The sequence below is a fragment of the Micromys minutus genome (assembly GCF_963924665.1).
Source record: "Micromys minutus genome assembly, chromosome: 19".
NCBI classification, from domain to species: domain Eukaryota; kingdom Metazoa; phylum Chordata; class Mammalia; order Rodentia; family Muridae; genus Micromys; species Micromys minutus.
In genome coordinates, this window is record NC_137954.1 from 1,779,672 (window position 1) to 1,803,802 (window position 24,131).

Genomic DNA, 24,131 nt, shown 5'->3' on the forward strand with positions numbered 1-24,131 from the left:
GCCAATCTTCCACATTCCTGGCCAGGCTAGAACCCTAGCTCTCTCTCCTCAGCTTTCCCAGTGCGAATGCACCGCTCCTATCAGTTCTGTAACTCATGAAAACGGCAGAAGCTGGGGCTGAAAGGTCCCATGTGTGATCTGGCAGGTAACATTTTACAGTTAAACCACGCAGTCTGTGAAAGGTTTTTAAACCATGACTAGGTAACACCATGGGAGTGCTGGAGCCACGTTTTCAGGTTCCAACTTAGCTTCACCAAATACCACTACATGTTTGAGTAAACTAACCCTTTTATACCATAACTTTCATAAGGGGTACGGTCTACAATGATTCTTTTATGATTCTTGCTGCGTGTAGGAGAGCACACAGGTGTACCGTGGTGCATAAGCTAGAATTGTTGAAGAGCTTCCCAGTTCCAGCCACAGAATAAACTGTAGGGAAGCCGGTGGATAAATCTCACCAGGACTGAAGGGCCCGGTGCACTCAGAGACTCTGAACCCCTTCTATCCCACAGTTGAATGTCGCCCTTTTAAAATTCCTACCCCTGCCGCCCTTCATCCATCACCAACCACCGTTCCCAACAATATCCTTAAGGCACACTAAGCATTAGGTTACAGGGTTGCAGTGAGAGGTGAGTGTCCCCCCCCCCCCCCCAAGATGCTTCTTGCCTGGCTGGGCCTTGAGCCACAGCTAATGAAGTGTTTGTCCAGAAGACAGTGCTTTGGCTAAATGACCACGTAGCAACCTAAACGCTTCTATTAGGACAGGGGAACTCGAATATGGCTGGCAGGAAGTCCAACTTCACAGCTTCAAACCATCTGTGAAACACACCCCCCTCCCATAACACCGAGGGTTCGAATGAATGGAGAAGGAATATTCACAGAGTTTGTGGGTAGTGCTGGAGAAACAACGCAACCATGAACTGTGAGTAAGGAAACCCTGCGTTTTCCGGCCGTGTCGTGTAAATTGACCACGCTTCACTTGTGACGTCGCGGACGCCAGACTCAGGCTGGCGTGGGATGCCCTCGCCCGCCCCAGAAGCAGGAGGCCACCCGCCGGGGGAAAGAGGCGGGGCCGGGACCTGGCAGAAACTGGGCTGCGCTACCAGAGCCAAGAGAAGCAGGGCGCCTCCCCGCCTTGGCTGCGGTGACCTCCGCGGTTTCCCCGGCCGGCCGCTCGCCCTCCGGCTGTGCCCGCCAAAGGACGATTGCGCCAGGTCCCAAGCGCGACCACCTCCAGGCGTTGGCGCTCCCTTCCTCCTCTCTCGCCCCTCCTCCGCCTCTTCCGTTTCTTCGGGAAAGGCTGTAGCCTCCTTCGGGGCTCCGCATCCCCTCTTAGGTAATCCGCTCTCTTGCTTTCGCCACTCCTCCCCGGTGCCCAGCGTCGCCTCCTCCGCTCACTTGGGTCCCCGCGAGCGGCGTGCGCTCCATCGCCTCTGCGGAGGGCAGGTGAGTCTGTCTCCGGCCGAAGGCTGCTGGCCTCCGCGCCTGGGCCTGTGAGGTACCGGGTCGCGGCAGCGAGGCCTCTCCGGCCTGCTCGTGCCCACCGGCGCAGAGCCCGAACCCCGACCGAGAGGCTCAGCTCGCGGCTCACACCGCCCCCTTAGCTCTGCAGAAGCCGCCGAAAGATATCCGATCGCCGGCAGAGTAGCAAGCAACTTTCTTCCCCTGCTCGGTTCTTTCCAGTCCTACCACTAGCTAGCCTCTAGGTTGAATGAGCTGATCTGAGAAAGGTCGAAAGCGGAGGCCCAGATTCTACGGGTAGGTGGCGTAGCTGTCAAGTAGGGAGCCCTTTGCTTGAGAGATGCTTATACGTGTTGACTGCCTCTAGAGACCCATCGGATGGGTGTAGCTAAACAGATGGAGTATATTTTGATAAACCTTCACAGCTTTGCTTGTAATTTTCTTCTACATTTTGAAGCATGGTTTGTTTTGTGCGACGTGCCTAGGCAGTGGGTGTGGACGGCATAGCAGGGTGTCACCTAAATTATTTAACCTGGCTTTGGTAAAAATCATACGGACTGTCAGACATGAGGTGTGGAAGAGAATCCAGGGAATACGCGTTAACAAGCACGGTGTGTACTTTGGAGATTTCCGTCCTTTAGACTAGGACCGGAACATGTGGACGGTTGCCCACTGTGTGAGGGTGTTCACTTGAAAAGGACTGAAGCTTGAGGCCCTGGGACAGGATTCTTATGTGTGTATCCCGTGTGCAGAATGAAATTTTCTTTTTTTCGTTTTGGTTCCTTGCTCTTAATCCCCAGCTTTAATCAGTTGATAAGACTTAGGTCCACCCACCTGGTAACAATCTAAGGAAGAAAACAACCCCCGGGACTACTTTTGACTGATGAACTAGCTAGATAACCTCAGTCAGGCCTTTGAAAGTACAGAATAAAAAGGGGAAATACAGGCAATGGGAAAGCCCATTTTAACCCCCGCACGTGCCTGTTTGCTGTTTTGTTAAGAACTTACTTTAAAGGGCTTTTATAATACTGTTGCAGTTGATTTTAGTCATGAAGAAGATTGTGTAAGACACATAAAGCTACACTTTACTTTTTGAACAGACTAAGTACTCTTCTATGCAAGCTTTTGAACTAAGACACCACCTACATCTTAGACTCCTGGCTCTGTAGTGTGAAGTTAATTGCTGGAGGTTTAGATTACAGTCATACTTAGAATAACTGGAGAGAAAAATGCTAATTTCCTCAGACACAAAAGGCCATTAAAATACAAGCAATAAAGGTAACTCAATATATAGGTATTTCCTCTTTTACTTCAACCTTCAGTAATAATTAGAAAAATGATGCCTTATTCTATTTCATGTTATACCAAAACTGCTTAAAAATAAATCAGTAATCAATTAAAAACAAGCATCTTCCACTTTAAAGAACAGCACACAGTGGACTTTTACCAGGTTGGAGGGAGTCCTTGTATAAATGCCCTCGTTAAAATACTTTTGGTGTCCTAATGAGGTCAGATGGATTCAATGTTGTGCTTTCCTCTGGGTTATTTGGAAATAAAAATGTTGCTTCAAACAATTAGTGTGGAGTTGTGCTTCTTAAAGGTAGCTGTTTCCTAACAATGCCTGAGCTGATGGGCAGGTGAGAGAAGGAAGATAATAGGCTAGGGCTGGAGAGGTGGCCCAGTGGTTAAAGCACTGACTGCTCTTCCAGAGGTCCTGAATTTAAATCCCAACAACCACATGGTGGCTCAAAGACCATCTGTAATGAGATCTGGTGCCCTCTTGTGGTGTGTCTGAAGACAGCTACTTATAATAATTAATAAATCAATCAATCAATAAGGCCGGTGCTCTAAGCTGATGCTCCATCTCCCCAAACTGGCTCCGCAGCCCTGTTAGCAGCCTTTGCAGTGAGTAGTTGAACTACCAAACTTCAGAACTTACCTCTGTTCAACTCCTCAGGATTTACCGACTTGTGTACAACCCCAGTTTGTATTCAGAATGAGTGAAAGCCTGTTTTAGAAATGAGTGGTAGCTAAGGGGTGGTGATTCACGCCTTTAAATCCCAGCACTTGGGAGGCAAAGACAGGCAGATCTGAGTCGGAGGCTGGCCTGGTCTACAGAGTAAGGTTCAGGACAGCCAGGGTTACACAGAGAAATCCTGTCTTGAAAAACAAAACAAAACAAATGACAAAAGAAATATGAGTGATTGTAGACCTTGTTACTAGAAAATAGGGAAAATAAAAATGAGATCAGGGAGATAGATATTAAGCAGCTCATGGTTAAAATTAGCAGGAATGCAAGAGTGCTCTTTGGATATTTCTGTGGCTTTGATGAGCCAGACATATTGTTTAGTGCTCTGAGCTTTTTAAACCAATGATGTTATAAATATTCTTTTATCAGTTCCTTTTCTGATAATTCATTGGGATTTTGTGTTGCTCCCTTCCATATCTTGAAACAGCCTCTGAAATAAACACCTGGTTCTGGGATATGAAGAAAAAAGAATGGTGGGGTCTTGCCGTACCTGACAATAGCACTTTGGAACCTAATGATCTATAACTACCTGCAGCCTTTGGGAGGGGTGTTTTGGGTCAAGTTATTTATTTCTACAGAAAGAAGTCATCATCACAATCACCATCATCATCACCATCATTTAGGGCGCTCTAAAGCACTCCTTCAGCTTATGGTTTCTAATGGTTCTAAGGTTTGAATTATGAATCATCCTTTCCAGATTCAGTTTTGGTTCAAGAAAATCCCTGCAAACATTTCTAACAGAGTGAAAAATCAGCCACTGCTGACAACTCCTTTAGTATATCTTGGGGAGAAGGAGTGTGTTTCCTGTTGAGAAGGCATTTGACAGCTTCGGGGTGAGGAGAGTCTGGTGCTCCAGGAAGTGCCCCAGTAAAGACACTTCCTGCCCTCTTATCTGTTAACCCCTTCACTCATAACTACACCAGGGAATATAACACTGTCTATTAAAAATCAGTGTAATTGCTATGCAAAATCAGCATTGAGACCTACAACAATGTTCTTTATTTAATACACACACACCCACATACACATATATGTGTGTTAAACAAAGAACACACACACACACACACACACACATGGGCAAGGTCTTACTGTGTTAACATGGCTGGCTTCAAACTCACCAAGATCTCCCTGCCTCTGCATCCTTAGTACTGAGATTAAATGTATGCACTTCAATGCCCAGCCTCCCTAAAATTTTAAAACTCTTAATCCATCTCTTTTAAAAAATTCAATCAACAAATAAAGTTTTATGCCTTCATAGGTAGGTGATAAGTATCAAGTGCATTTGAGATAGGCATACCTGTGGCCATGTAAATTTGTTTTGTAAGCTGTATCATTTCAGCCATTTTTCTCATACGTTTTTGGCATCAAGAACACTTGCCACTTTGTGTAGCCGTCAGCACCGCCATCTGCAGAACTCGATCTCATTAAACAGTAGTCCTCCACCGTTCACTCCTTCCGGTTTAGGTATTTCATTTAAATGGAGTATTTGATTTTATTCCTCCTTAAGGCTGAATGGTGCTCTCCTACCTCTTATACAAGATGTAGCTGTAAAGGTCAAGGAGGTTTTGAATTGGAACAGACTATAGACATCATCCTTTCCAAACAGCTTCTTTGATCTTTTCCTTTCGCTATGTTTACAAAATAAAGTCATATGGTCATGGGCATACAGTCAGTCGGCAAAGGGAGAAGCACAGCAGGATCATGTAGAGGATCCTAGGGAACCATGTTCCTCACCCCAGAGCTGTAAATGCCTTCTAAACAGGATGTACATTCTATCTCCCGAACACACACGCTAGGATTTGTAGGCGTTGACTAGAAACCTCTTTCCTATGGGCTAGACTGGGTCTTTTCCTACAACACGTTTGAGTGGTCTATATTGACAATAAGAACTGTTAATGAGTTGGTACTTAAGTCAGTATTCGGAGAGTTCAGAAGGACATGGGTAGCTTCGACTTGACACCCCTGGGAAGAGGCAAGCTCAACTGTGGAGTTGCCACCATCAGATTGTCTAGTGGGTATGTTTGTGGGGGCATTTTACTAATTGATAACTGATGTAGGAGGACTCCATTACAGTGAGTGGTACTATCCCTGGACAGTGGTTCATGGCAGCAGAAGAAAGGTAGCTGTGTTAATCGGGATTCTCTAGAGTCACAGAACTTATCGTAGTCTCTATATAGTAAGGTATGGTGACTTATAGTCTGTAGTCCAACTCCCCAACAATGGTCAGCAGCAGCTGTGAGTGGAAATCTAAGGATCTATCAGATGCTCAGTCCCACAAGGCAAGCAGGCTAAGAGAGAGCCTTCGTTCTTCCAATGTCCTTATGTAGGTCTCCAACGGAAGGTGTGTGCCAGATTAAAGGTGTGTAGCACCACACCTGGATCTGGGACTTGCTTTGTCCCAGATGACCTTGAGCTCAGAGATCTCCTTGCCTTAGTGTCCTAAGATTCATAGTCTTTGTGCCTCAAGATCAGGATCAAAGGTGGGCCTCCCAATTCTGGATTGTGGTTCATTCCAGATATAGTCAAGTTGACAACCAGGAATAGCCACTACAGTAGCTGAAACAGCAAGTCAGTAAGCAGCATTTCTCCATGGGCCCTGCTTAGAAACTTGCTATTAGTAAGTTAACTTACTATTTTGGTGATTTATTATCTAAATTAAGGATAGGCCACCTATAAATGAGACAGTATAATTTCACATTCTGGTTCAGTGCTCAAAAAATGTAGTCCATTTGTTTGCCAGTGAGAGCTGTGTTTTTTTTTTTTTTTCTTCTTACAATCAATATGGAATGTACGTAAACTTGGCCCATGTGCTGAACAGCTCCTGGGTAATGCTGATAAAACTCAAGTATGCTAAATACCACGGCAAGGGCGGAGCCTGTAGTGATAAAACTAAGAGGGTATTCATCATCAGCATGTATTGAACACCTCTGAGTGTGCCCTGAGAGTTGTAAGAAATCACGCGTTTTCTCAGTATCTTGCCAAACAGAACACAGATAAGTAAACAAATGTTTGGGATCTAGGTAAGAGTTATAGCATACTCCTGTTCTGCTCAGCCCAGGACCAGAGCTGAAGAATTCAGAAATGACTCTGCTGGAGCATTTTCTTTCCACACATGTATTAAACACACACACTGACACACACGCACACTGACACACACACACACACACACACACACACACACACACACAGAGACACACACACACAGAGAGAGAGAGAGAGAGAGAGAGAGAGACACACACACACACACACACGCGCGAAGCTGCCGCCTTTAATGGCAGAATGCTTTGTGAACTGCCTCTATGTTGTTACTTCTTACAGGCATACATCACGGTTGTGTGAATGCTATATACCTGGCTTCATTTTATTATTGGTGGCTATTTGAGTTATTGCCAGTGTTAGCTCATTGGAAGAATGGTGTTCACAAACGCTGTTGAACATATCTTTTAACGTACATGTGCATATACTATTTGGTATGTGTGAACACGGGACATTGCTGGATCGAGGATTATGTTTACATTCAACAAACTGGAGCAGCTTTCCTGGAAGCTGCACCATTTGTGCTGCCACTGTTGAAGAGATCATTGCTCCATGCTTTCATGCAGATGCAGACTTTTCAGACTTTTTAATGCCAGTGCCACTGGGCATGTGTTAATGCTGAGATTCCCCAGAGAAAAACCAGTTGTACCATATTAGACCACATTTAAAGCAAGAGTTATTAAATATTGAATACTAAGACATGGATTTTGGTCAGGACATTCCCTAGAATCTCCCAGCCGAGTAGCTCGATGTGCGTTCTAAGAGTTTATAAAGACCCAACCTATAGGCTACCATACTCTCTCCCTTGAAGCTTGCTATTTTCTGAGAACCTATAACTTCCAGAATTCCAGGAAGTTACCCGGTCCTCTGGCAGGTGGGACTTACAGGTTAATTTTGGGATTCCTCATGTATCCTGATGAGACTTTTAATTGCATTTCTAACTATCTTCCACACAGAGAGCTCATCTGCTTATTGACTACTAGCTGTTTGTTGTCAGAGACTGGGTATCTTTTTATGAGGTGCTTATTTAAGTTTCTTATCTTTGAACAAACTCCCAAGAGTTTTAGACACTTAAAGGGGGTGGAGAAAGTGAGAGGAAAGCCTGGGAACAAGGGAGAATGGCGTATGAAAGTGTTCGGTGTGCCAGAGCACAGAGACAGAGTCATAGAGATACCATCCAGGTCAGAGAACAAACAGTGCCACGCCATAATGCTGGCTTCTGAGAAAGCTCAACCAGAGAGACATTTTAGTTTCTAGAAACTTTAAAGGATCTTCAGTCTCTGGTGAAGTTTGTGTTCAGTCTTTTTTTTTTTTTTTCCTGGCCCAGGTGGCCAGGTGGGTAATTGGGCATTTTCATGGGTATCAACCCAGTTACTATTAACAAGTTCTCCACAAGATTGAACCCTGTTCCAAAATCCCTGGTGGGGGGGCTGGCTTATGTTCCCCTGCCCCCTTCCCCCTTTTAATTTTTTTTTAAATTTACGTTGTGTGTAGCAGTGTTTTGCTTGCATATGTGTGGGTACTGCTTGCATGCTTGGTGCACATGGAAGTCAGAGGAGAGTATCTGATTCCTTGGAGCTGGAGTATGGATGTTTAGTTGTAAGCTACCCATGTGAGTGCTGGGAATTGAACCCAGGTCCTCTTAATTTTTTAAGCCATCACTGGTCAGGTGCCTTTCTTTTATTCCAGGACAGCCTGCAATCACTAAGCCCCAAAGATAGCAAAAGGGCAGAATCTGCGGCATTGTGAGCCGAGCAGAGACTTGTCCACACCTTCTTCATGCTAGAGAGATCCTGGACAGCTGCATTCCTCTATGGACTCCAAGGCTGTCCTCCTTCAGCCATAGCTGCCTGTAGCAGGACGTGTATATAGGCTGGTTCACATCACCACCGCGACTTGGGAGGTGATTAAGGAGAGACTAGGGTGTTTAGTGCTGGGGGCGTGGGGATGGGATGCAGTTGGGGTAGAAGGGCCACAGACATGGCCTCTGCAGACTCAGATTGTGTCAGAAGGAGGGGATGGCAACAGAGACATCGAGAATTATTCAGCTGTTTGAGAGCTGCCCGTTTTGCTGAGGGCCCTCATAGAGATGAAGTCTTGTGCTTCTGTCTCTGTGGACAACCAAGAGGCACGACCAGCTTCCGGTGCAGCTTCCGGTGCAGCAGGGTCTTCTCAGACCTCTGGGCCCTAGAATCCTCCTAGAGTCTCCTAACAAAGCATGCCCTTCATGGAAAAGTGTCTCTCCCAGGCTACCCTCAGATAGTTTGACATGAGGCCAGAGTTTCTACCCATAACTTCCAGAAACTGAAGTAAGCAGATCTGGCCTACATAAAGGGACTTTAATCTGGGTTGATCAAAGCATTAAAAATAGTTGCCAGACTCTCTGGGATTTAATGAACTAGTAAATGGTAAGTGAAGGTTTCAGTGACCCACATAACTTGCCTGCCTGTCTGTGAGTTTGTACTTAACAGAGCTGCCGCTGAGTAGCTGCTGTGTCGGGGTAGCCTGAGCTAGTGCCTTTCCAGATGCCTCATCTCATCTTTAGACATCACTGCGAGGTAAGTTTTATCCTCCTAACTGCAGATGAGGAGAGGCTCAGAGAGGCTGAGTAGATCATCCAGTGCCACACGGCTAGGTTGCAGCTGAACTGGGTTTAGAATCCAGGTCAGTTTGATTGATTATTTGGGTGTTATGTGTGAAGGATGAAGCTTCTGTAAGCCTGTTTTGCTGAGCCATGGCTTGGTAGATCATAACAGAAAAACGCTTGTGATGAAGCTGTTCTCACTGTACCCCTAGTGGGCTGACCGCTGGAGAAAAGCTTATGCCTTTCACACTATATTGCTCAATGCCTCTTAAGTTTGTGTAAAGTATTCTGATAATTTTATTTTTCTTTTCCTACTGGGGACTCGAACTCAGAGCTCATACATGCTAAGCAAGTACTCTAACGCCAGATCTGATTTTAAACTTCCGAATTGGTTTTCTTTTGAGACAGGGTTGTATGTAGCCCAGGTTGGCTTTGAATTTACCTTGACCTCCCCCCTCCCCAGTTGAATGCTAGGATCACAGGCAAGCCTACTGACAGGTCTAACTTGCCTCCAAAGTTTTAATAAGATGAGAGAAGTAGAACACAAGTCTTGTCTTCGTAAATAAGGTTTTTTTTTTTGTTGTTGTTTTGGACTTTTTTTAGGGAGTGGGTTGCATTTCTGTGTGTGTGTATGTGTGTGTGTGTGTGTACACCTGTTAGTGCAGGAGCATGGGGAAATCAAAGGACAACTTTCTGCGTCTTGAGTTACTCTCTCCCTTTGAGACAGGGTCTTTCAATGAATCTTGTGCTCTCTGGTTCCTCTTATCTGCCTGACCAGGGAGTCCTAGGAATTGACCTGTCTCTGATACCCCCCTGCCCCCCCTCTGCTACAAGCTGGGGTTACAGGCCTGAACCATCGTGCTCAGCTTTCTGAACGCTGAGGATGAAAACTCAGTTCTTTACTGTTCTGTGGCAAACACTTTATAGACTGAGCCATTGCCCAGTACCCACTCTGGTTTGTTTGCCTTTTTTTTTTTTTTTTTTTTTTTTTTTTTTTTTTTTGAGTTTTGTTTTTGACTGTCCCATTTTATTTTATTTCAATACTTTTGCAACTAGACTTGAAAATTTCCCTGAAGTCAGAGATTCTACCTCTGACATTGTGACACATTATATTTACCTCTATATATGCTTATATGTATTGGTATTTGGGTGTTATGTGTGAAGGATGAAGCTTCTGTAAGCCTGTTTTGCTGAGCCATGGCTTGGTAGATCATAACAGAAAAACGCTTGTGATGAAGCTGTTCTCACTTTACCCCTAGTGGGCTGACCACTGGAGTAGCAGCTAGCTGGAAAATTTGTCTCACAGGAGTAAACTTGTTGACCATACAAGTGAAGAAAAAAATGTATCCTATTTTTTACTATCTGGCCAGAAAGCAAAGGACAGAGGGGTGGGTTGTATTGGCCTCTCTCAGGAGAGGTGCTAAGAACAGGGCTGGGTGTTTTGGGAAATAACAAATAAGGCACCATCCCACACTAACACTGGCTACGCTCTGGCCCTGGTAGTCTCCCCACCTTCGCCTCCATGGCTAGCCCCATGCAGTGACTGCCCATCTCGAGGTTCTCGTGCTGAGGATTCTGCTCACATTCCCAGGCATCTGCTCCCAATGGTTACCTGTCACAAATCCCCCATCACTAGGTAAATCAAAACAATAGAGGCTTATATTTTATCAGTCAGATTTATATCAGTAAATTCTCACCCAACAAAATGTCCACACAATGAACTCAGAGCCAATTGAAATCGATTAAACTGCTCACCTAGATAAAACAAATGGTCAGGTAATTATCCACCCCTTATAAAGATATTCATAGCTACCTGTGGCTATTTAAAGCCACACAGAATTTGGATCAGTTTCTCTTCCTCCATCTTCCTTCCAAGTCTCTTTCTCCTCCTTCCCTCTTCTTCTCTCAGACCCGGAATTCCTAACAACTCCTCACCCAGTGATTGGTCACCTGAAACCTTTATTCATTAGGGGAATGTTCTGCCATATCTGAGCTCTTCTAAAACTGGAATGTTGAATTCCTGATCCCAGTACTGCAGAATGTGACTGTACTGTCTAGTGCCTTCACCCACCCTCCTTCCTGGATTCGGTCAACCCTGAATGGAAAATATTTGATGACTCTGTGTATGGATTGAACAGCCACAGCCGCTTCCCTGTCATTATTTCCTAAATACAGCTGGACATTATTTATTTACAGTGAGCTAATATTGTTAGTAATCTAGATATGATTTAAAGTGTAAGGGATGTGCCTATGTTCTATGCAAATATTGAGCCATTTTATGTGAGGACCTGAGCACACATGTATTTTGGTGTCTGTGGAAAACCGCATCCCTAAGAATACTGAGAGATGACTGTTTGGAAGAAGGACCTCTAGAGGTGGTATGAGGTCACCTGGGTGGGTCCTAGTACAGCCTGACTAAGTCATTATAAGAGGGAGACATGCGAGAGTCGAATGCCCACAAAGGAGAGGTCAGGTAAGGGCACAGAGGAGGGTGAGGAGCCACCCAGTCTCAATGAGAAAGTAAATACAAGAAGAATTAGGGGTTTGTTGTGATGGAAGCCTCTGTCAGTTTCCATTACCAGGTCCATGCGGCTGGTTTAGAGGGACATTATCGCACCGTGAACAGGTCCCTAACAAGACACTTGACAGTGAGTGTGATCAGCCGAGAAAAGGGCTTTCCTGAGGGTAAAAGGGAAACCAACTGCCAATTAAGGGAGTGACAAATTGAACTCAAGGCTGGCCTGAACTACACAGTGAGACCCTCACAAAAATCCAAGAGCCAGTAATGTAGCTTAGTATAGAGTATTTATCAGGCATGCTTATGCCTTTACTCTAGAAACACAAGGGCAAGCATAAGTAAGTACACACACACACACACACACACACACCCCTACACACCTACCTAAAAATAAAAACAACCACTAACAACAATAGACTTGCCTAAATGATTTTAATCTACCTTTGATGAAATATCTCAACCCTTATTTTCTTACCAAAGTTTAAAGAAAGGCTTGATGCTACTGGCTGAGGAGAGGGGATGCTGGGTGGGGACTTGGTACAGCAATGCAGCAGCTCCCTGGAAACCTGTTTCCAGTGTCAGGGAGGAGTTAGCACCTGTCTACTACTGCCCTCCAGAGACGACCTCGGGCAGTAAAACAACCACAGTAGTAACAAGGAATATTTCCCTGTGTTGGTCACCATTCCTTCATTTTTGTTGAGGAGCACATTTCCTCGGGAAGTTGACCATAAGAAAAAAAAAATTGTTTTTGAGCAAACTTAAGACAAACAGGCTATAACAGCTCACCACCCTAAACACACACACACACACACACACACACAAACACACACATACATCAGCATTTTCACAGTTGAGTGATTCCCAGCTTCAAGCTTCTTTTCATAGAGGAAACTATGAAGAACCCTAATGTGGGGGGTGAGCCCCACATTTTAGTCTTGTGTAACCTTTTTTAGAAGTTACTCAACCCCTAAGCTTCAGTTTTCAAACTGCATGCCACACAGGGTAATCTTCACAACAAAGGAAGCAGGATGATTCACACTTTGAGCAAGAAGAGCACCACTGAAGCATTTTGAGGCAGCTCCAGTAGATAGGAGCCAGGCGTAATGGTGCACACACCTTTAGTCCTAGCATTTGGGGTGCAGAGGCTGATGAATCTCTTGAGTTCCACGCTACCCTGGTCTATAGAGTGAGTTCCAGGACAGCTGGGGCTACAAAGAAAGAAAGGGAAGGAAGTAAGGACACAAAGAGAGAACAGAATATATATATAGGCATACTACATGGTTCTTAGAAGGCAGAACTTCTCAAGTCCAACAAGGTGCAAGTTTCCTCTTTGGGGTGTAGGCTGCTACTTGGTGGCAAATGGTATGTCACTGGAACGTTTTTAGTGGGGTTGGCTGTAAGATGCTTTATGGTGCTTGCCCAAGAGTGGTCTCAGAGTCTGGAAGACACAATACTTGCTGCTCACCCACTTAGCACATAGATATGGCAGCATGAATGTTACCCCTCACCATTCTCACAGAGTGACATTGTGATGCTGTCTTGCTATGGCCCTGTAACATAAACTCTCACTCAAGGGTTTTTCTCTTGCTTTCACTGAAAATTCAGTTCTTTGAGAGTGTCATTGCTTTACAAGACTTTGAGAAATCAGTTTCAGTATTTAGATTGTAACTTCAGTCTTGCGTGCTGTGTGATTCCCTAGCAAGTCTGCCTCACTGACAGGTCGCTGCCAGCTGGGTGTTAGTGGGAGAGGCACCTGAGCTGCTTTCTCTTTCATATTCTCCTGTTCTTGCAGCTGAGATCCAGAGGGTGGGTGAGGCTGAGAAGCAGGCTCTAGAAATGTCAGACATCCTCCTGGAACTGCTCCGCGTCTCTGAGAAGGCTGCTAACATCGCCAGGGCGTGCCGGCAGCAGGAGGCCCTCTTCCAACTGCTCATCGAGGAGAAGAAAGGCACAGAGAAGAATAAGAAGTTTGCTGCAGATTTCAAGACCCTGGCGGATGTGCTGGTACAGGAAGTTATAAAACAGAACATGGAGGACAAGGTAAGAGGTCAGGCCACGGTACCTGCAGGACCGTGCCTCTGTGCCTCTAGTACTCTCAGAACAAACAGCAAGCCTTTTGATTATTCTTACGTTCTCTTAGGTCCAAACAAACATCTTGTGGCCCTGCCTTATTTTTATTACGGTATTAAAATGGCCTTCACGGGAAATCATTGACGATTAGGAAAGCAAACAGGATGAGGGCACTTAGTCTCCTCACGTGAGCTTATAGGATCGATCCTTTCACTTATTGATGGGTTTCTTGTTAATAAATAATGCATGCTCTCAGCACCAGTGCTGCTGAGGATCATGGAAGATTTCCTCTGTGTGTCCATCGCCTGACCTACTTATATTTCAGAGCAGTGCTTGACTTCTCAGCACTGCTTGACTTCTCGGCTAACCCATTTCAATGTTTTTCCTTGGTTATGGGCATGGAACTGGGTGAACTCTCCCTTTATTCTCCTATAAAAAATATGGTCATGACAAAGAGCAATTATGAGATTCTATGTGTGGAAATGGCTAGAGAAAAGCCAGGATTCTGGAGTAGTAACAATATAGCAGGCATAGAAGTTGCTCACTGAGTACTGGGCTTCATGGATTTGAACTTGTTAACCCTCTAAGAATTCTGTAATGTCAGAGTCACTGTTCTCCTGGGAAGAGGCTGTCACAGAAAGCCAGGATACATTGCCTGAATTTACCCAGCACAGCATGACAGTTGAAGTTCTTGAACATTGGAAATGGTTCCTGAGTCTGTGTCATTGGGAATTCTGTTGTCTTTTATATGACTCCTCTCCCCCTCCACCCTCTCTCTTAAAATTTGGGAGGATGGAGCCTTATGATTGAAAACAATATAACACATTTCAATATCTTTAATGAACTTTTAAACCCGAGGAATACTGTAGAATTAAGTAAAATGATCACCAGTGTGAGATGAGAATACATTAATTACATAAAATCTCCACAGACTACCTGGCTTTGGTAACTTTAAATGGGGGAAACTTGTTTTCTGTTGTTACTAACGGAGACACTTGGATACAAAGGCTGGTTGAACAACTGGATTGGATATGTGTCAACATTGCTTTTCTAGGTTAATATGTGCCCCCAAACATTAGAACAAGCCCAGGCAATTGTTCATGAAGTAAGGCCAGAATTTGGGAAACAAACACTTTCCATTTGTACTGCTGTAGATATTTCTATTTCATGCCCCCTCTGTCTGCATTCCTCTGACCAGCTCTGTGAGCAGGTGTGGGGGCTGGCGAACTGGCATATTGCCAGCCCTTGTTCTCTTCTGCAAAAGAGAAAAAAAGAAGAGCAGGTGTTGTGGCCATTATGACTGTCTGACCCTAGGAAGGTGGGCAAGTTTAAGGATGTGAAAGCAGTTCCTTCCGGAAAACAGCAGCAGTATCTGAGTCAGCAGTATTTTGAGTGGGGAGTGAACTGTGCTTCTCTGAGCCTGACACAGAGATGAGAGAAAAGTCTCATTTGGTTCCCTGTTCACTGTGTGCTGTTACTTAAGGCGAAGGTTACTACAATATTTCTCTTTCTTCTTCTTTTTGTTCTCTTTTCTGTCATCTTCTAGCCCGAAAGTTAATGAATAGCATACCTGACCTGTGCAGAGTTGTACCTGAAAATGAAAATAAAACCTGAGACTGCCTTCCAGTCTCTTCTCTCTACCTTTAGATTATTTTAGGGGAGGTGGCTTAGTGGTTAAGAGCACTGGCTGCTTACCCAAAGAACCTCAATTGGATTCTAAGCACCCACATGGCATCTTATAATCGTTTAATGGGATCCAATGTCTTCTTCTGGTGTGGCATGCATGCAGACAAAGTGCTCATAAACATAAAATATATCCATACATAAATAAATCTGATTTTTTAAAAAAGAAACTTATTTTTGGGACTTGAGCAATCACAGGACAATGTTAGGAGCAGAATTTATACATATCCCCTGTGTGTCTCCAGCAGAAAGCTGGAAGCCATTGAGTAGGCTTTCTTAAAATGGCAAGGGAACGGGAAAATACTAAAAAACTAAGCACAGAACGAAACTGACTTAGTCCATGTTCAAGCTGACTTCTACAATGGATGTCTTTGCGTTTCAAATCTAACTATGCCCATGGAACTCTCTTAGGAACTGATTGTGGAGGTGGGATTTGTTGTCATTTTGTTTTTTGTTTTTGTTTTTGCCAAACTCTGACTCATTCAGTTTCCAGGCTTGGGGGAAAAAATTTTTGGAGAAGAATCCAATGAGTTTACAAATGATTTGGGTAAGTATAAGAATCTTACTGTTATGTAATAATTATCATGTTATCCTAATCTCTAGCTCAGACTGTGACATAAATTACTGCTAGGAAGCTTCTGAAATAAGAAACAGCATGCTTAAATATGAAGCTTTATTTAGACTCTACCTCAGAATGTCATGACATTGATGTCAGAGAGAAGTGATGTGTTTCTTGGAATAATTTAGCAACCCATGCATCCTTCTAAATTTAAATCTGTAGCATTTTAATAAGTGTGGCCTGGCCTTTGGGAAAATTCTACAGCCTCTTGACAATCTAATGTGGTCATTGGTGCCCCAGAAAGATGTTCATCTACATGGTTGATCAGATAGTATCTGGGCAGGATTTAAGTCCATCTGGGGACGTCTAGACTCTGCAGCTCTTGGCTGAGTATAGCAGATATCTCAGTCCTAAATAATACATGGTGTTGCTTGACTCACCCCAGTATTTCATCTCAGAACCTCCATAAAGGTACTTGGCTTAACCAGGAGGTTCCTTTTGTATAAGTTTTGTAATTTTATTTTTCTGTTGTTCCACTTGACGTGGTGCTTTGCTGTGTTGTTCAGGCTCGTAGCAGAGACTACAGGCACGAACTGTCCACTTGGCTTCTAGCAAGTTTTTAAATACATTTCTATGACTCTAAGAAGACAGAAATCTTACTTAAACTTCTAAAAGTTAGAAATAACTATCGTGATTAGCTTATAATACATTTAATTTACAATCCTACATTTGACTATAAACAGTTAAATGCTTCATTTTGTCTAGAACTAAAGAGGCAAAAAAAAAAAAAAAACATTCACACTTATTTTCCTGTCTGTAAAAGAACAGAGAAACAAGGAGAAGGGGCTGAGACCGTGGTGTTGGCTGGCACTACAGTGGGGCTTCCCTTTAAGTGTATGGAGACATCTGGACAAGCTTAAGCATACGAGATACTCATTTGAATGGCCCATGATGTCTAGTAAGCTGGAAGAACCACTAAGTGTGTAGCAGTTAGCCCCCAATCTTAACTGTCTATAGCTCAAAGTTATTGCTGTGGGCTGAAGAGGCAGTATTGTTGTTAATACCTGCTCAGCATTCCTGAAGACCCTGAGCTGAATAACCCAGCAACCCCCAAAATAAGCAAAATACCCAGAGTTATTATGGTGATGAGTTGATCCACAGTGGGCCCTAAGCTATGCTGATCCTGTCAGATCTTAGACTTTCCTGAAAATTCAGCACATCCAGATGGTGCCTGAAGTATTTCCAAAGAGTTCACAGGTGCTGCTGGTTAGAATGTGTAGGGTACGTAGGCATGTGGATCTGCAACCCCCCCCCCTTTTCTTTAGTTTAAGCAGAGGTCACCTGGAATGCAAGCAAGCCTTCCCCAGAGGCTTGGGATTAGCAGAGTGTCCTACCAGGCTCAACTTAGCTGTCACCTTTATAATTAACCTGCTATACCTTTGGGGACAGGGTCTTGTGTGGCCCAAACTGACTTTCCACTTGCTGTGTATCTAAGGTTGACCTAAAAAATCCCAATCCTCTAATATCCACCTCCAAAGTGCTGGGATTTTAGGTATTGCTATCACGCCCAGCTAACTTTTCCTATTTTCCCAGCCTCCTCTTTCTCTTCTCCCACGGGCTGGCAGCCAGACTCACCAGGGGCCCAAAGTGCATGTTTCAAGAGATTTCAGTGCAGGGCTTCTTTTCCCTGTTTCCATTGGAGAGGTAGCCAGTAACATTTCCACATGTGGACAAAGTCTACATGTTCTTTTCAGCAACATTTCCGCATGTGGACAAAGTCCACATGTTCTTTTCAGTAACATTTCAGAATGGGCAGAGCAACCTTTGTGCTTGAAAAGTCAAAAGCAAAACTAAGTAACAGACCAACCATCAAAGGCCGAAGAATTCCCTGTGGTCTGTGCAGCCCCTTAAATAGAATGCAGAACCTTTGTCCGTGTAGACATTTTTCTGGGTGGCAGGCTGAGTCCTGGAACCTGGCCTCTCCACTGATCTGAAGGGTGCAGAGCCACCAGCACCCACAGCTCTGTAAAGTGTGGCTGGTGATTCTGGCCATTGGCGAGGTTCCAGAACCACTGCTGTGTCACCTAACCTAAGGGTCCAGTTCAGATGCCCATCCCATTCCCTGCCACATACTGTCCCTTCTCTCAGACTGTCTGAGAAGCAGTGACTCCAGTGGGCTTTGTTCTAGGCGAGAAGATCACAGTGGAACTGCAGCCCACAGAGGAGGAAACAGCAAAGCTGCTCAGCACAGTTCTTAATGGCAACATGCTGGCATCTGAAGCGCTGGCTAAGGTGGCTCACGAGGATGTGGACTTAACTGATCCCACTCTGGAGTCCCTGGAGATCAGCATCCCACAGGAGATTCTTGGGATTTGGGTGGATCCCATAGGTAAGTGTAGGGCCACTCTGTGTATGTTTTCCCATTTGTTCTAACCCATAGTGTTCTTCTCGGGGTGTCAGGGCAGCTCTAAGAAATAAGAGATTGTCGGACTGCCAGGTCTCCTAGAAGATTTATGCTTGTTTGTTTTGTTATTTATTTGAGGATTTCATGCATGTATATGGTGAAATGTGCTCATACTCCCAATTCTTCCCAGATATCCCCACCAGTTTCCCTTCCAATTTCATGTCATTTTATTTTAGAAACTCACTAAGTCAAATTAATTACTGCTGCCCAACTAGGTACATGAGTGTGGGAATATCCACTGGCACATGGGAGCAACCCTTCCCAAAAGAATAATTTTACCTCCCCAGTAGCCAACTGCCTCATGAGCTCCTCTCCATGTGCTGGAAGTTTGGCTAGCTTGATCTCATGAGAACTTACATCAGTGGCCACCACCGCGGTGAGGTTACGGGTGCCTTAGTCATGTCATATCCAGAGAAGTTGTTTTAGTGTTTTTTCCTTTATTTTTATTTTATGTGTATGGAAGTAGGCAAGAATGCTCATATACTATGTGTATGCAGTGGCTGTGGAGGCCAGAAGAGGGCATCAGATAACCTGGGACTGGAGTTACAGATGGTTGTGAGCCATATACACATGCACATGCACACGTGAACACACGCACACACACACACACACACACACACACTGACCAGTCAGCGAGACCATGAACTGGCAGCAGTGTGAACACTTACAGGGGGCTCCAACAGCTTCCTGCCATCTGTGAATCCAGGATAGTTCTTTAGATTTCAGAACACTAAACCCAAATCTAACATTAAATCATCAGCTACTCATTCCATTGGGCAACAGTAAAAACCCAAGGTGAAGCTGAATGTGTCCTGAGCAACCTGTGCTGATATAAAGCTTATTAAATTTTTGTCCTTTTGTGGTAGAATTGTTATTTTTTTTGAACAACTTTATTTTAAAAAACAAAGATAAAAGAACAAATTTTAAGCATTTTTGCATAAAAGTATATGAATACATTTTTGTCAGTGCTTGGCTTTTTTTTCCCCCAAAGGTTTAATAATGTGCATTAAGGTCTTACAGTTACAATGAGCAAAAAGTACATTGTAAAACAGGATGTAACCCAGAATTAGTCAAAGTTTTCTTGGTGTGTAAGGATTGAGCATAATGTTTTGTTTTTTTTTTTTTTTTCTTGAACTTCACGCAGTCTGTGAGTTGTTTTTGGGGTGTTCAGAGCTTTCTGGGGTTAGTATCCCATTATCAGTGACTGCATATTATGTCTGTTCTTTTGTGACTGGGTTATCTCACTAAGGATGATATTCTCTAGATGCAACCATTTTCTTAAGAATTTCATTAGGTCATTGTTTCTGATAGCTGAGTAGTACTCCATTGTGTAAATGTACCACAATTTTTGTATCCATCCATCTACTGAAGGACATCTGGGTTCTTTCCAGCTTCTGGCTATTATAAATAGAGCTGCTATGGACAGGTAGAATTGTTATTTTAACGAGTCGCCTTTTAAATGTAGCCCCTTTCCTCAACAGCACGATCAATACAAAGTCCCAGGACAAAGTGATGCAGCCCAGGTATTCTGTATGAACCCTAGGAATTTCCCCCCAAATCTCTGGTCATATGAGGGTAAGCTGACATCTATGAGAGTTCTGAGGGACAGTGGCCTCATGTGTTCTAGTTCTACCCTGAAGAGACGTTTGTTGGCTCTCTGAGTCATTGGCCAGACACATCTTCCACCGTGTGCTAGTTCGTGTGCTATTCCATGGGATGGGAGAAGTACCAACAGAATGAGCAGATAGTACAACACAGATCTACTAGATTGGTAGGGACCAAGTAGTCCAGCAATGGCTGCTGCACACTGGATTGACTGGTAGCTGCTCATCTACAATGCTGGATACCTCAGTAGTCCAACTCTGACACTAAGAGTCTGAAGAATTCCTGGAAACCACTGCTCTTTAGACCATCTTAGAAGCCCAGAGATGCTAAGGTTCTGACCTCAGTGAAGGGTGCCAGGGGTGGTGGTGGTGGTGGCGGTGGTGGTGGTAGCAGAGGAGGAGGAGATGGAGGAGGAGGCACTTGCAACAGCAAGGAGAAAGGCAGAAAGGCAAAAGCCATGCTACTTTTTCGCAGACCTCTTTACAGCTAGGCTTCTGGAAGGTGCCACCCCCTCTGAGGGAGGATTGTACCCACCCTCAAGTAACGCTTCCAGCTAATACCTTCACAGACTCATGCCTCTTAGTTGATCCCAGAACCGACCAACTTGATAACCAAGATCAACCCTCACAAGCACTGTTAACTTCCCTGTTATTCGGCTTCATTATTCCCTTTATTGCATCTTGGGGAGGCAAATGGTAACAACAGTATTAGGCCCTCTCAGGTCTGACAGATTCCTAGAAGGAGGCGTTCCCATCTCCGACCATTCCTCTGATTAGTGACAGTGTTTAAAAACAAAAAACCCTACCACGTTTGCCAGTTTACAGGGCACATATGGGCCAGACTTGTAGCTCACTGATTCCATCAGACTGTTCAGCAAACCCCAGAGATCCTTTTGCCTCTGCCTCCTCCACACTGGGAGCTTTAAATGTGATATACTTTGCCCTACATGGGTACTGCAAATCCAAACTCAAGTCCTCACGCAGTTAAAGCAAGTACTTAGTTCACTGAGTCCTCTCCTCAGCCCTACACGCTCTTGAGGAATTATGATGTGCAGGTCGCTATGCTAGATCCCACAGGATTGTAACTGTGTCCTCAGTTTCGAGAGGCAGAGCCAAGATCTCCTGTTAGAGACTAGCCTGTGCTACCCAGAAACCCTATTGCAACACAACACTGAAACGATTTTTTAAAGTTCTCACACACTTGGAGAATGGAGCATAATTCGGCACAAGCAGCTTAAACATGAATGGTCAGATGATTCTGCCCAGGCAGCGCCCCAAGATGAAATCTGATTGGTTACTAAATTGCAAAGGAACTTACACAGGGCAAAGCTCCTAGAGAGTCACCACTACTTTTAAACAACCTGTACATTTGCTTAATTTTTCAGATTCAACCTATCAGTATATTAAAGGTTCTGCCAATGCTAAATCTAACCAAGGAGTTTTCCCCAGTGGACTTCAGTGTGTGACCATTTTAATTGGCGTCTATGACCTACAGACAGGCCTGCCTTTGATGGGAGTCATCAATCAGCCTTTTGTGTCCCAAAACCTAACTACTTTAAGGTAAAAGATGGACATTTTTACTTTTAGTTTCAATCATCTAGCCTAAGCTTTGCTCGTTAGGATTGTACATGGTCTTCCCATGCCTGGATTCTGTGGGGGCTTCCCACGGTGAGTGCGAAGGTCTGGATTACAATGCCTTCTATCTTCAGTCCCAGACTTGGCATAGTTTCGTTAGGGTCTAGGTGCACACTGATACTTTAAAAGAAATCAATATGGTCTCGGGGAAATCGTGGCTTTGCACTTGAGAAAAAGCAATCCTATTCCTGTTTTTAGAACTCTCTCAAAACCACACATGCAGATTAATGCTGCACAGTGTCTTCAGAGACGTAGGGACAGGGTAGATACCACCACCATGTTGCCAGACGGATTTCTGTTATGACAGCAGAGTATTCAGAAGAATGATTGACAGATGTGCTCAGGACTGACTCCAACTCTTTCCAAATACTGCCGGGGTCAGCTCTCTCTGCCCTCCATCTTCCTGCCTTTCTACTGACTCCCAGTCACAGCCTGGGGACTGGCCAGGAGCCTCAGTGCTGAAGTGCTGACCCCAGGGCACAGCAGAGCTCAACAGAGGCAGTACCTTTCACTCTGTCACATACAACTGTCTATTCTAATTAATCTTCAGCTTTCTTCAGATAAGCATGGACTTAAAATTTAAGCCTCTGATATTTATTCTGGTTTTCTTCAGACCAAATATGTTCTGGTAATTTTTAAGAAGGTCTGGGCATGGAGATACACACCTGTAAGCTCAGCACTCCAGAGACTGACTGATATTCCAGAGACAGGACTCCAAGGCCAGCTTCAGGAGGCCACGGATTCAGGGGAGAGCCCCTGGGTTTGGATCCAGGTGGCCTAGCCAGTGATTTGCTTTTCCCACCCCTAGCTTCTCATCTGTAAATAGAGTACCTGACTTGGAGGGATAAACAAAATTGTTGTCTATTGTTGCCAAAAATAACAATGTGAGGAGTTCGCTCATGGTGTCAAAAGCCAAAGTGACTCAGAATGAAACGGAGTAAGCCAGTGGCAGGAGGAACTGGAAGGGACTTAACTAGGCTTGGATGCCATCCTCTGCTGGTCCTGTGAAGGCTCAGTGCCCCAGTGTAGGGGAATGCCAGGGCGGTGAGGTGGGTGGGTGGGAGAGCATCCTCATAGAAGCAGGGGAAAGGTGAGGGAATAGGGGGGTCTTTGGAGGGAATAACATTTGAAATGTAAATAAATAAAATATCCAATAATGAAAAAAATAACTAGGATGTTCATCTTTTCTCCCCTGAGACTTTAAATGACAAAAGCAGTTCTGAACTTTGCCATTGTTGTTAGAGGTCAGAAACTGCATCAGTTTACTGAATATGAGAGTGTGCTAAAGTTAGTGGCCCCCTCTCAATAACTCAATAATAACACAGGCAGCTGTGCGCCTGCACGGCACTCTGGGAATTTATTAGTAGCTCAGCATTTGTTCGTTCGTTCGTTCATAGGTGCAGAAGCCTTAAAGCTCATTTTGCTTTGAGGTGTTTGAGTAAAACAAACTTGTTAATCAGCACCTAAAACTGTTTCCTGCAGGTGGAAGGGACAGTGCTACTGGGGCCTTTCTTACAAGGATACCAACATCCATTCCCTGCAGCTCGCCATCTCTAAACAGGACAGCGAAACCCAGACTGAAAACTCTGACAAGGAGTTCTCCGGCCCCTTTTCTGCGGTCATCAGCACCAGCGAAAAAGACACCATCAAAGCCGCTCTGTCACGTGTGTGCGGAGGTAGCGTCTTCCCCGCAGCAGGGGCTGGCTACAAGAGCCTCTGTGTAGTCCAGGGCTTGGCTGACATTTACATCTTCTCAGAGGACACCACATACAAGTGGGACTCCTGTGCCGCTCACGCCATTCTGAGGGCCATGGGTGGGGGCATTGTAGACATGAAAGAATGCTTAGAGAGAAGTCCAGATGCGGGGCTGGATTTGCCACAGCTGCTGTATCACATGGAAAATAAAGGTGCTTCTGGGGTGGATGTCTGGGCCAACAAGGGAGGGCTGATAGCATACAGATCCAGGACTCGGCTGGTCACCTTCCTGAGCCACCTCACTCAAAACCTCGGACCCGTGAAGACACAAACATAGGGCTCTGATCTCAGGGCCCTTAAGCTGAACTGAATCTTTCCTGTCAAGTCTGTCTCTTAAAGATAGTTTTGTCCCATTGGTTTAATATTCACCTTCCTGTTTTGAGGAACATTTTCCCATAATGTGTTCATAACGTGAATTTCAGTAAGTTAATGGCATTTGTGTTACAGTTAAGTTGGTATGTGATATTGTTAAATGAACAACATTGTGCTGTTAATGTTGCTTGGAACCCTTCAATAAAATACCAAGGGAGGACCAAAAATGTAGAGTTCATGTAGAATCACTAAATTCTCAGCAGTTTGGGATCCAGGCAGGCTGGTTTGGGATACCAATCCTCAGGTATCCATGGGTTTCGCCCCAGGCAGAAGATTTAGCACCATTAATTTGAATATTATAGCCAAGTCCGTGTACTTAAAATAGTTTCCTTGTGTTTCTTATTTTAAAAAGAAGAAGAAG

The 24,131-nt window shown here is 44.5% G+C and overlaps 1 protein-coding gene across 3 annotated transcripts; it reads left to right on the top strand.

The window, feature by feature from the left end:
• The first annotated feature begins 1,129 nt into the window (after positions 1-1,129).
• INPP1 (inositol polyphosphate-1-phosphatase) lies at positions 1,130-23,911 on the top strand. Of its 3 annotated transcripts, none has more exons than XM_080933344.1 (6): positions 1,130-1,446; positions 13,421-13,668; positions 15,868-15,928; positions 18,129-18,329; positions 21,394-21,568; positions 23,126-23,911. In XM_080933344.1, the coding sequence occupies exons 2-6, from the start codon at positions 13,465-13,467 to the stop codon at positions 23,673-23,675; spliced, it is 1,191 nt and encodes a 396-aa protein (XP_080789470.1). In that variant the 5' UTR covers positions 1,130-1,446; positions 13,421-13,464; the 3' UTR covers positions 23,676-23,911. The 3 variants fall into 3 exon arrangements, with proteins under 3 accessions (XP_080789470.1, XP_080789471.1, XP_080789472.1); XM_080933345.1 differs by having other exon boundaries at positions 1,130-1,336; XM_080933346.1 differs by lacking the exon at positions 1,130-1,446 and adding an exon at positions 9,020-9,084.
• The last annotated feature ends 220 nt before the right edge of the window (positions 23,912-24,131 follow it).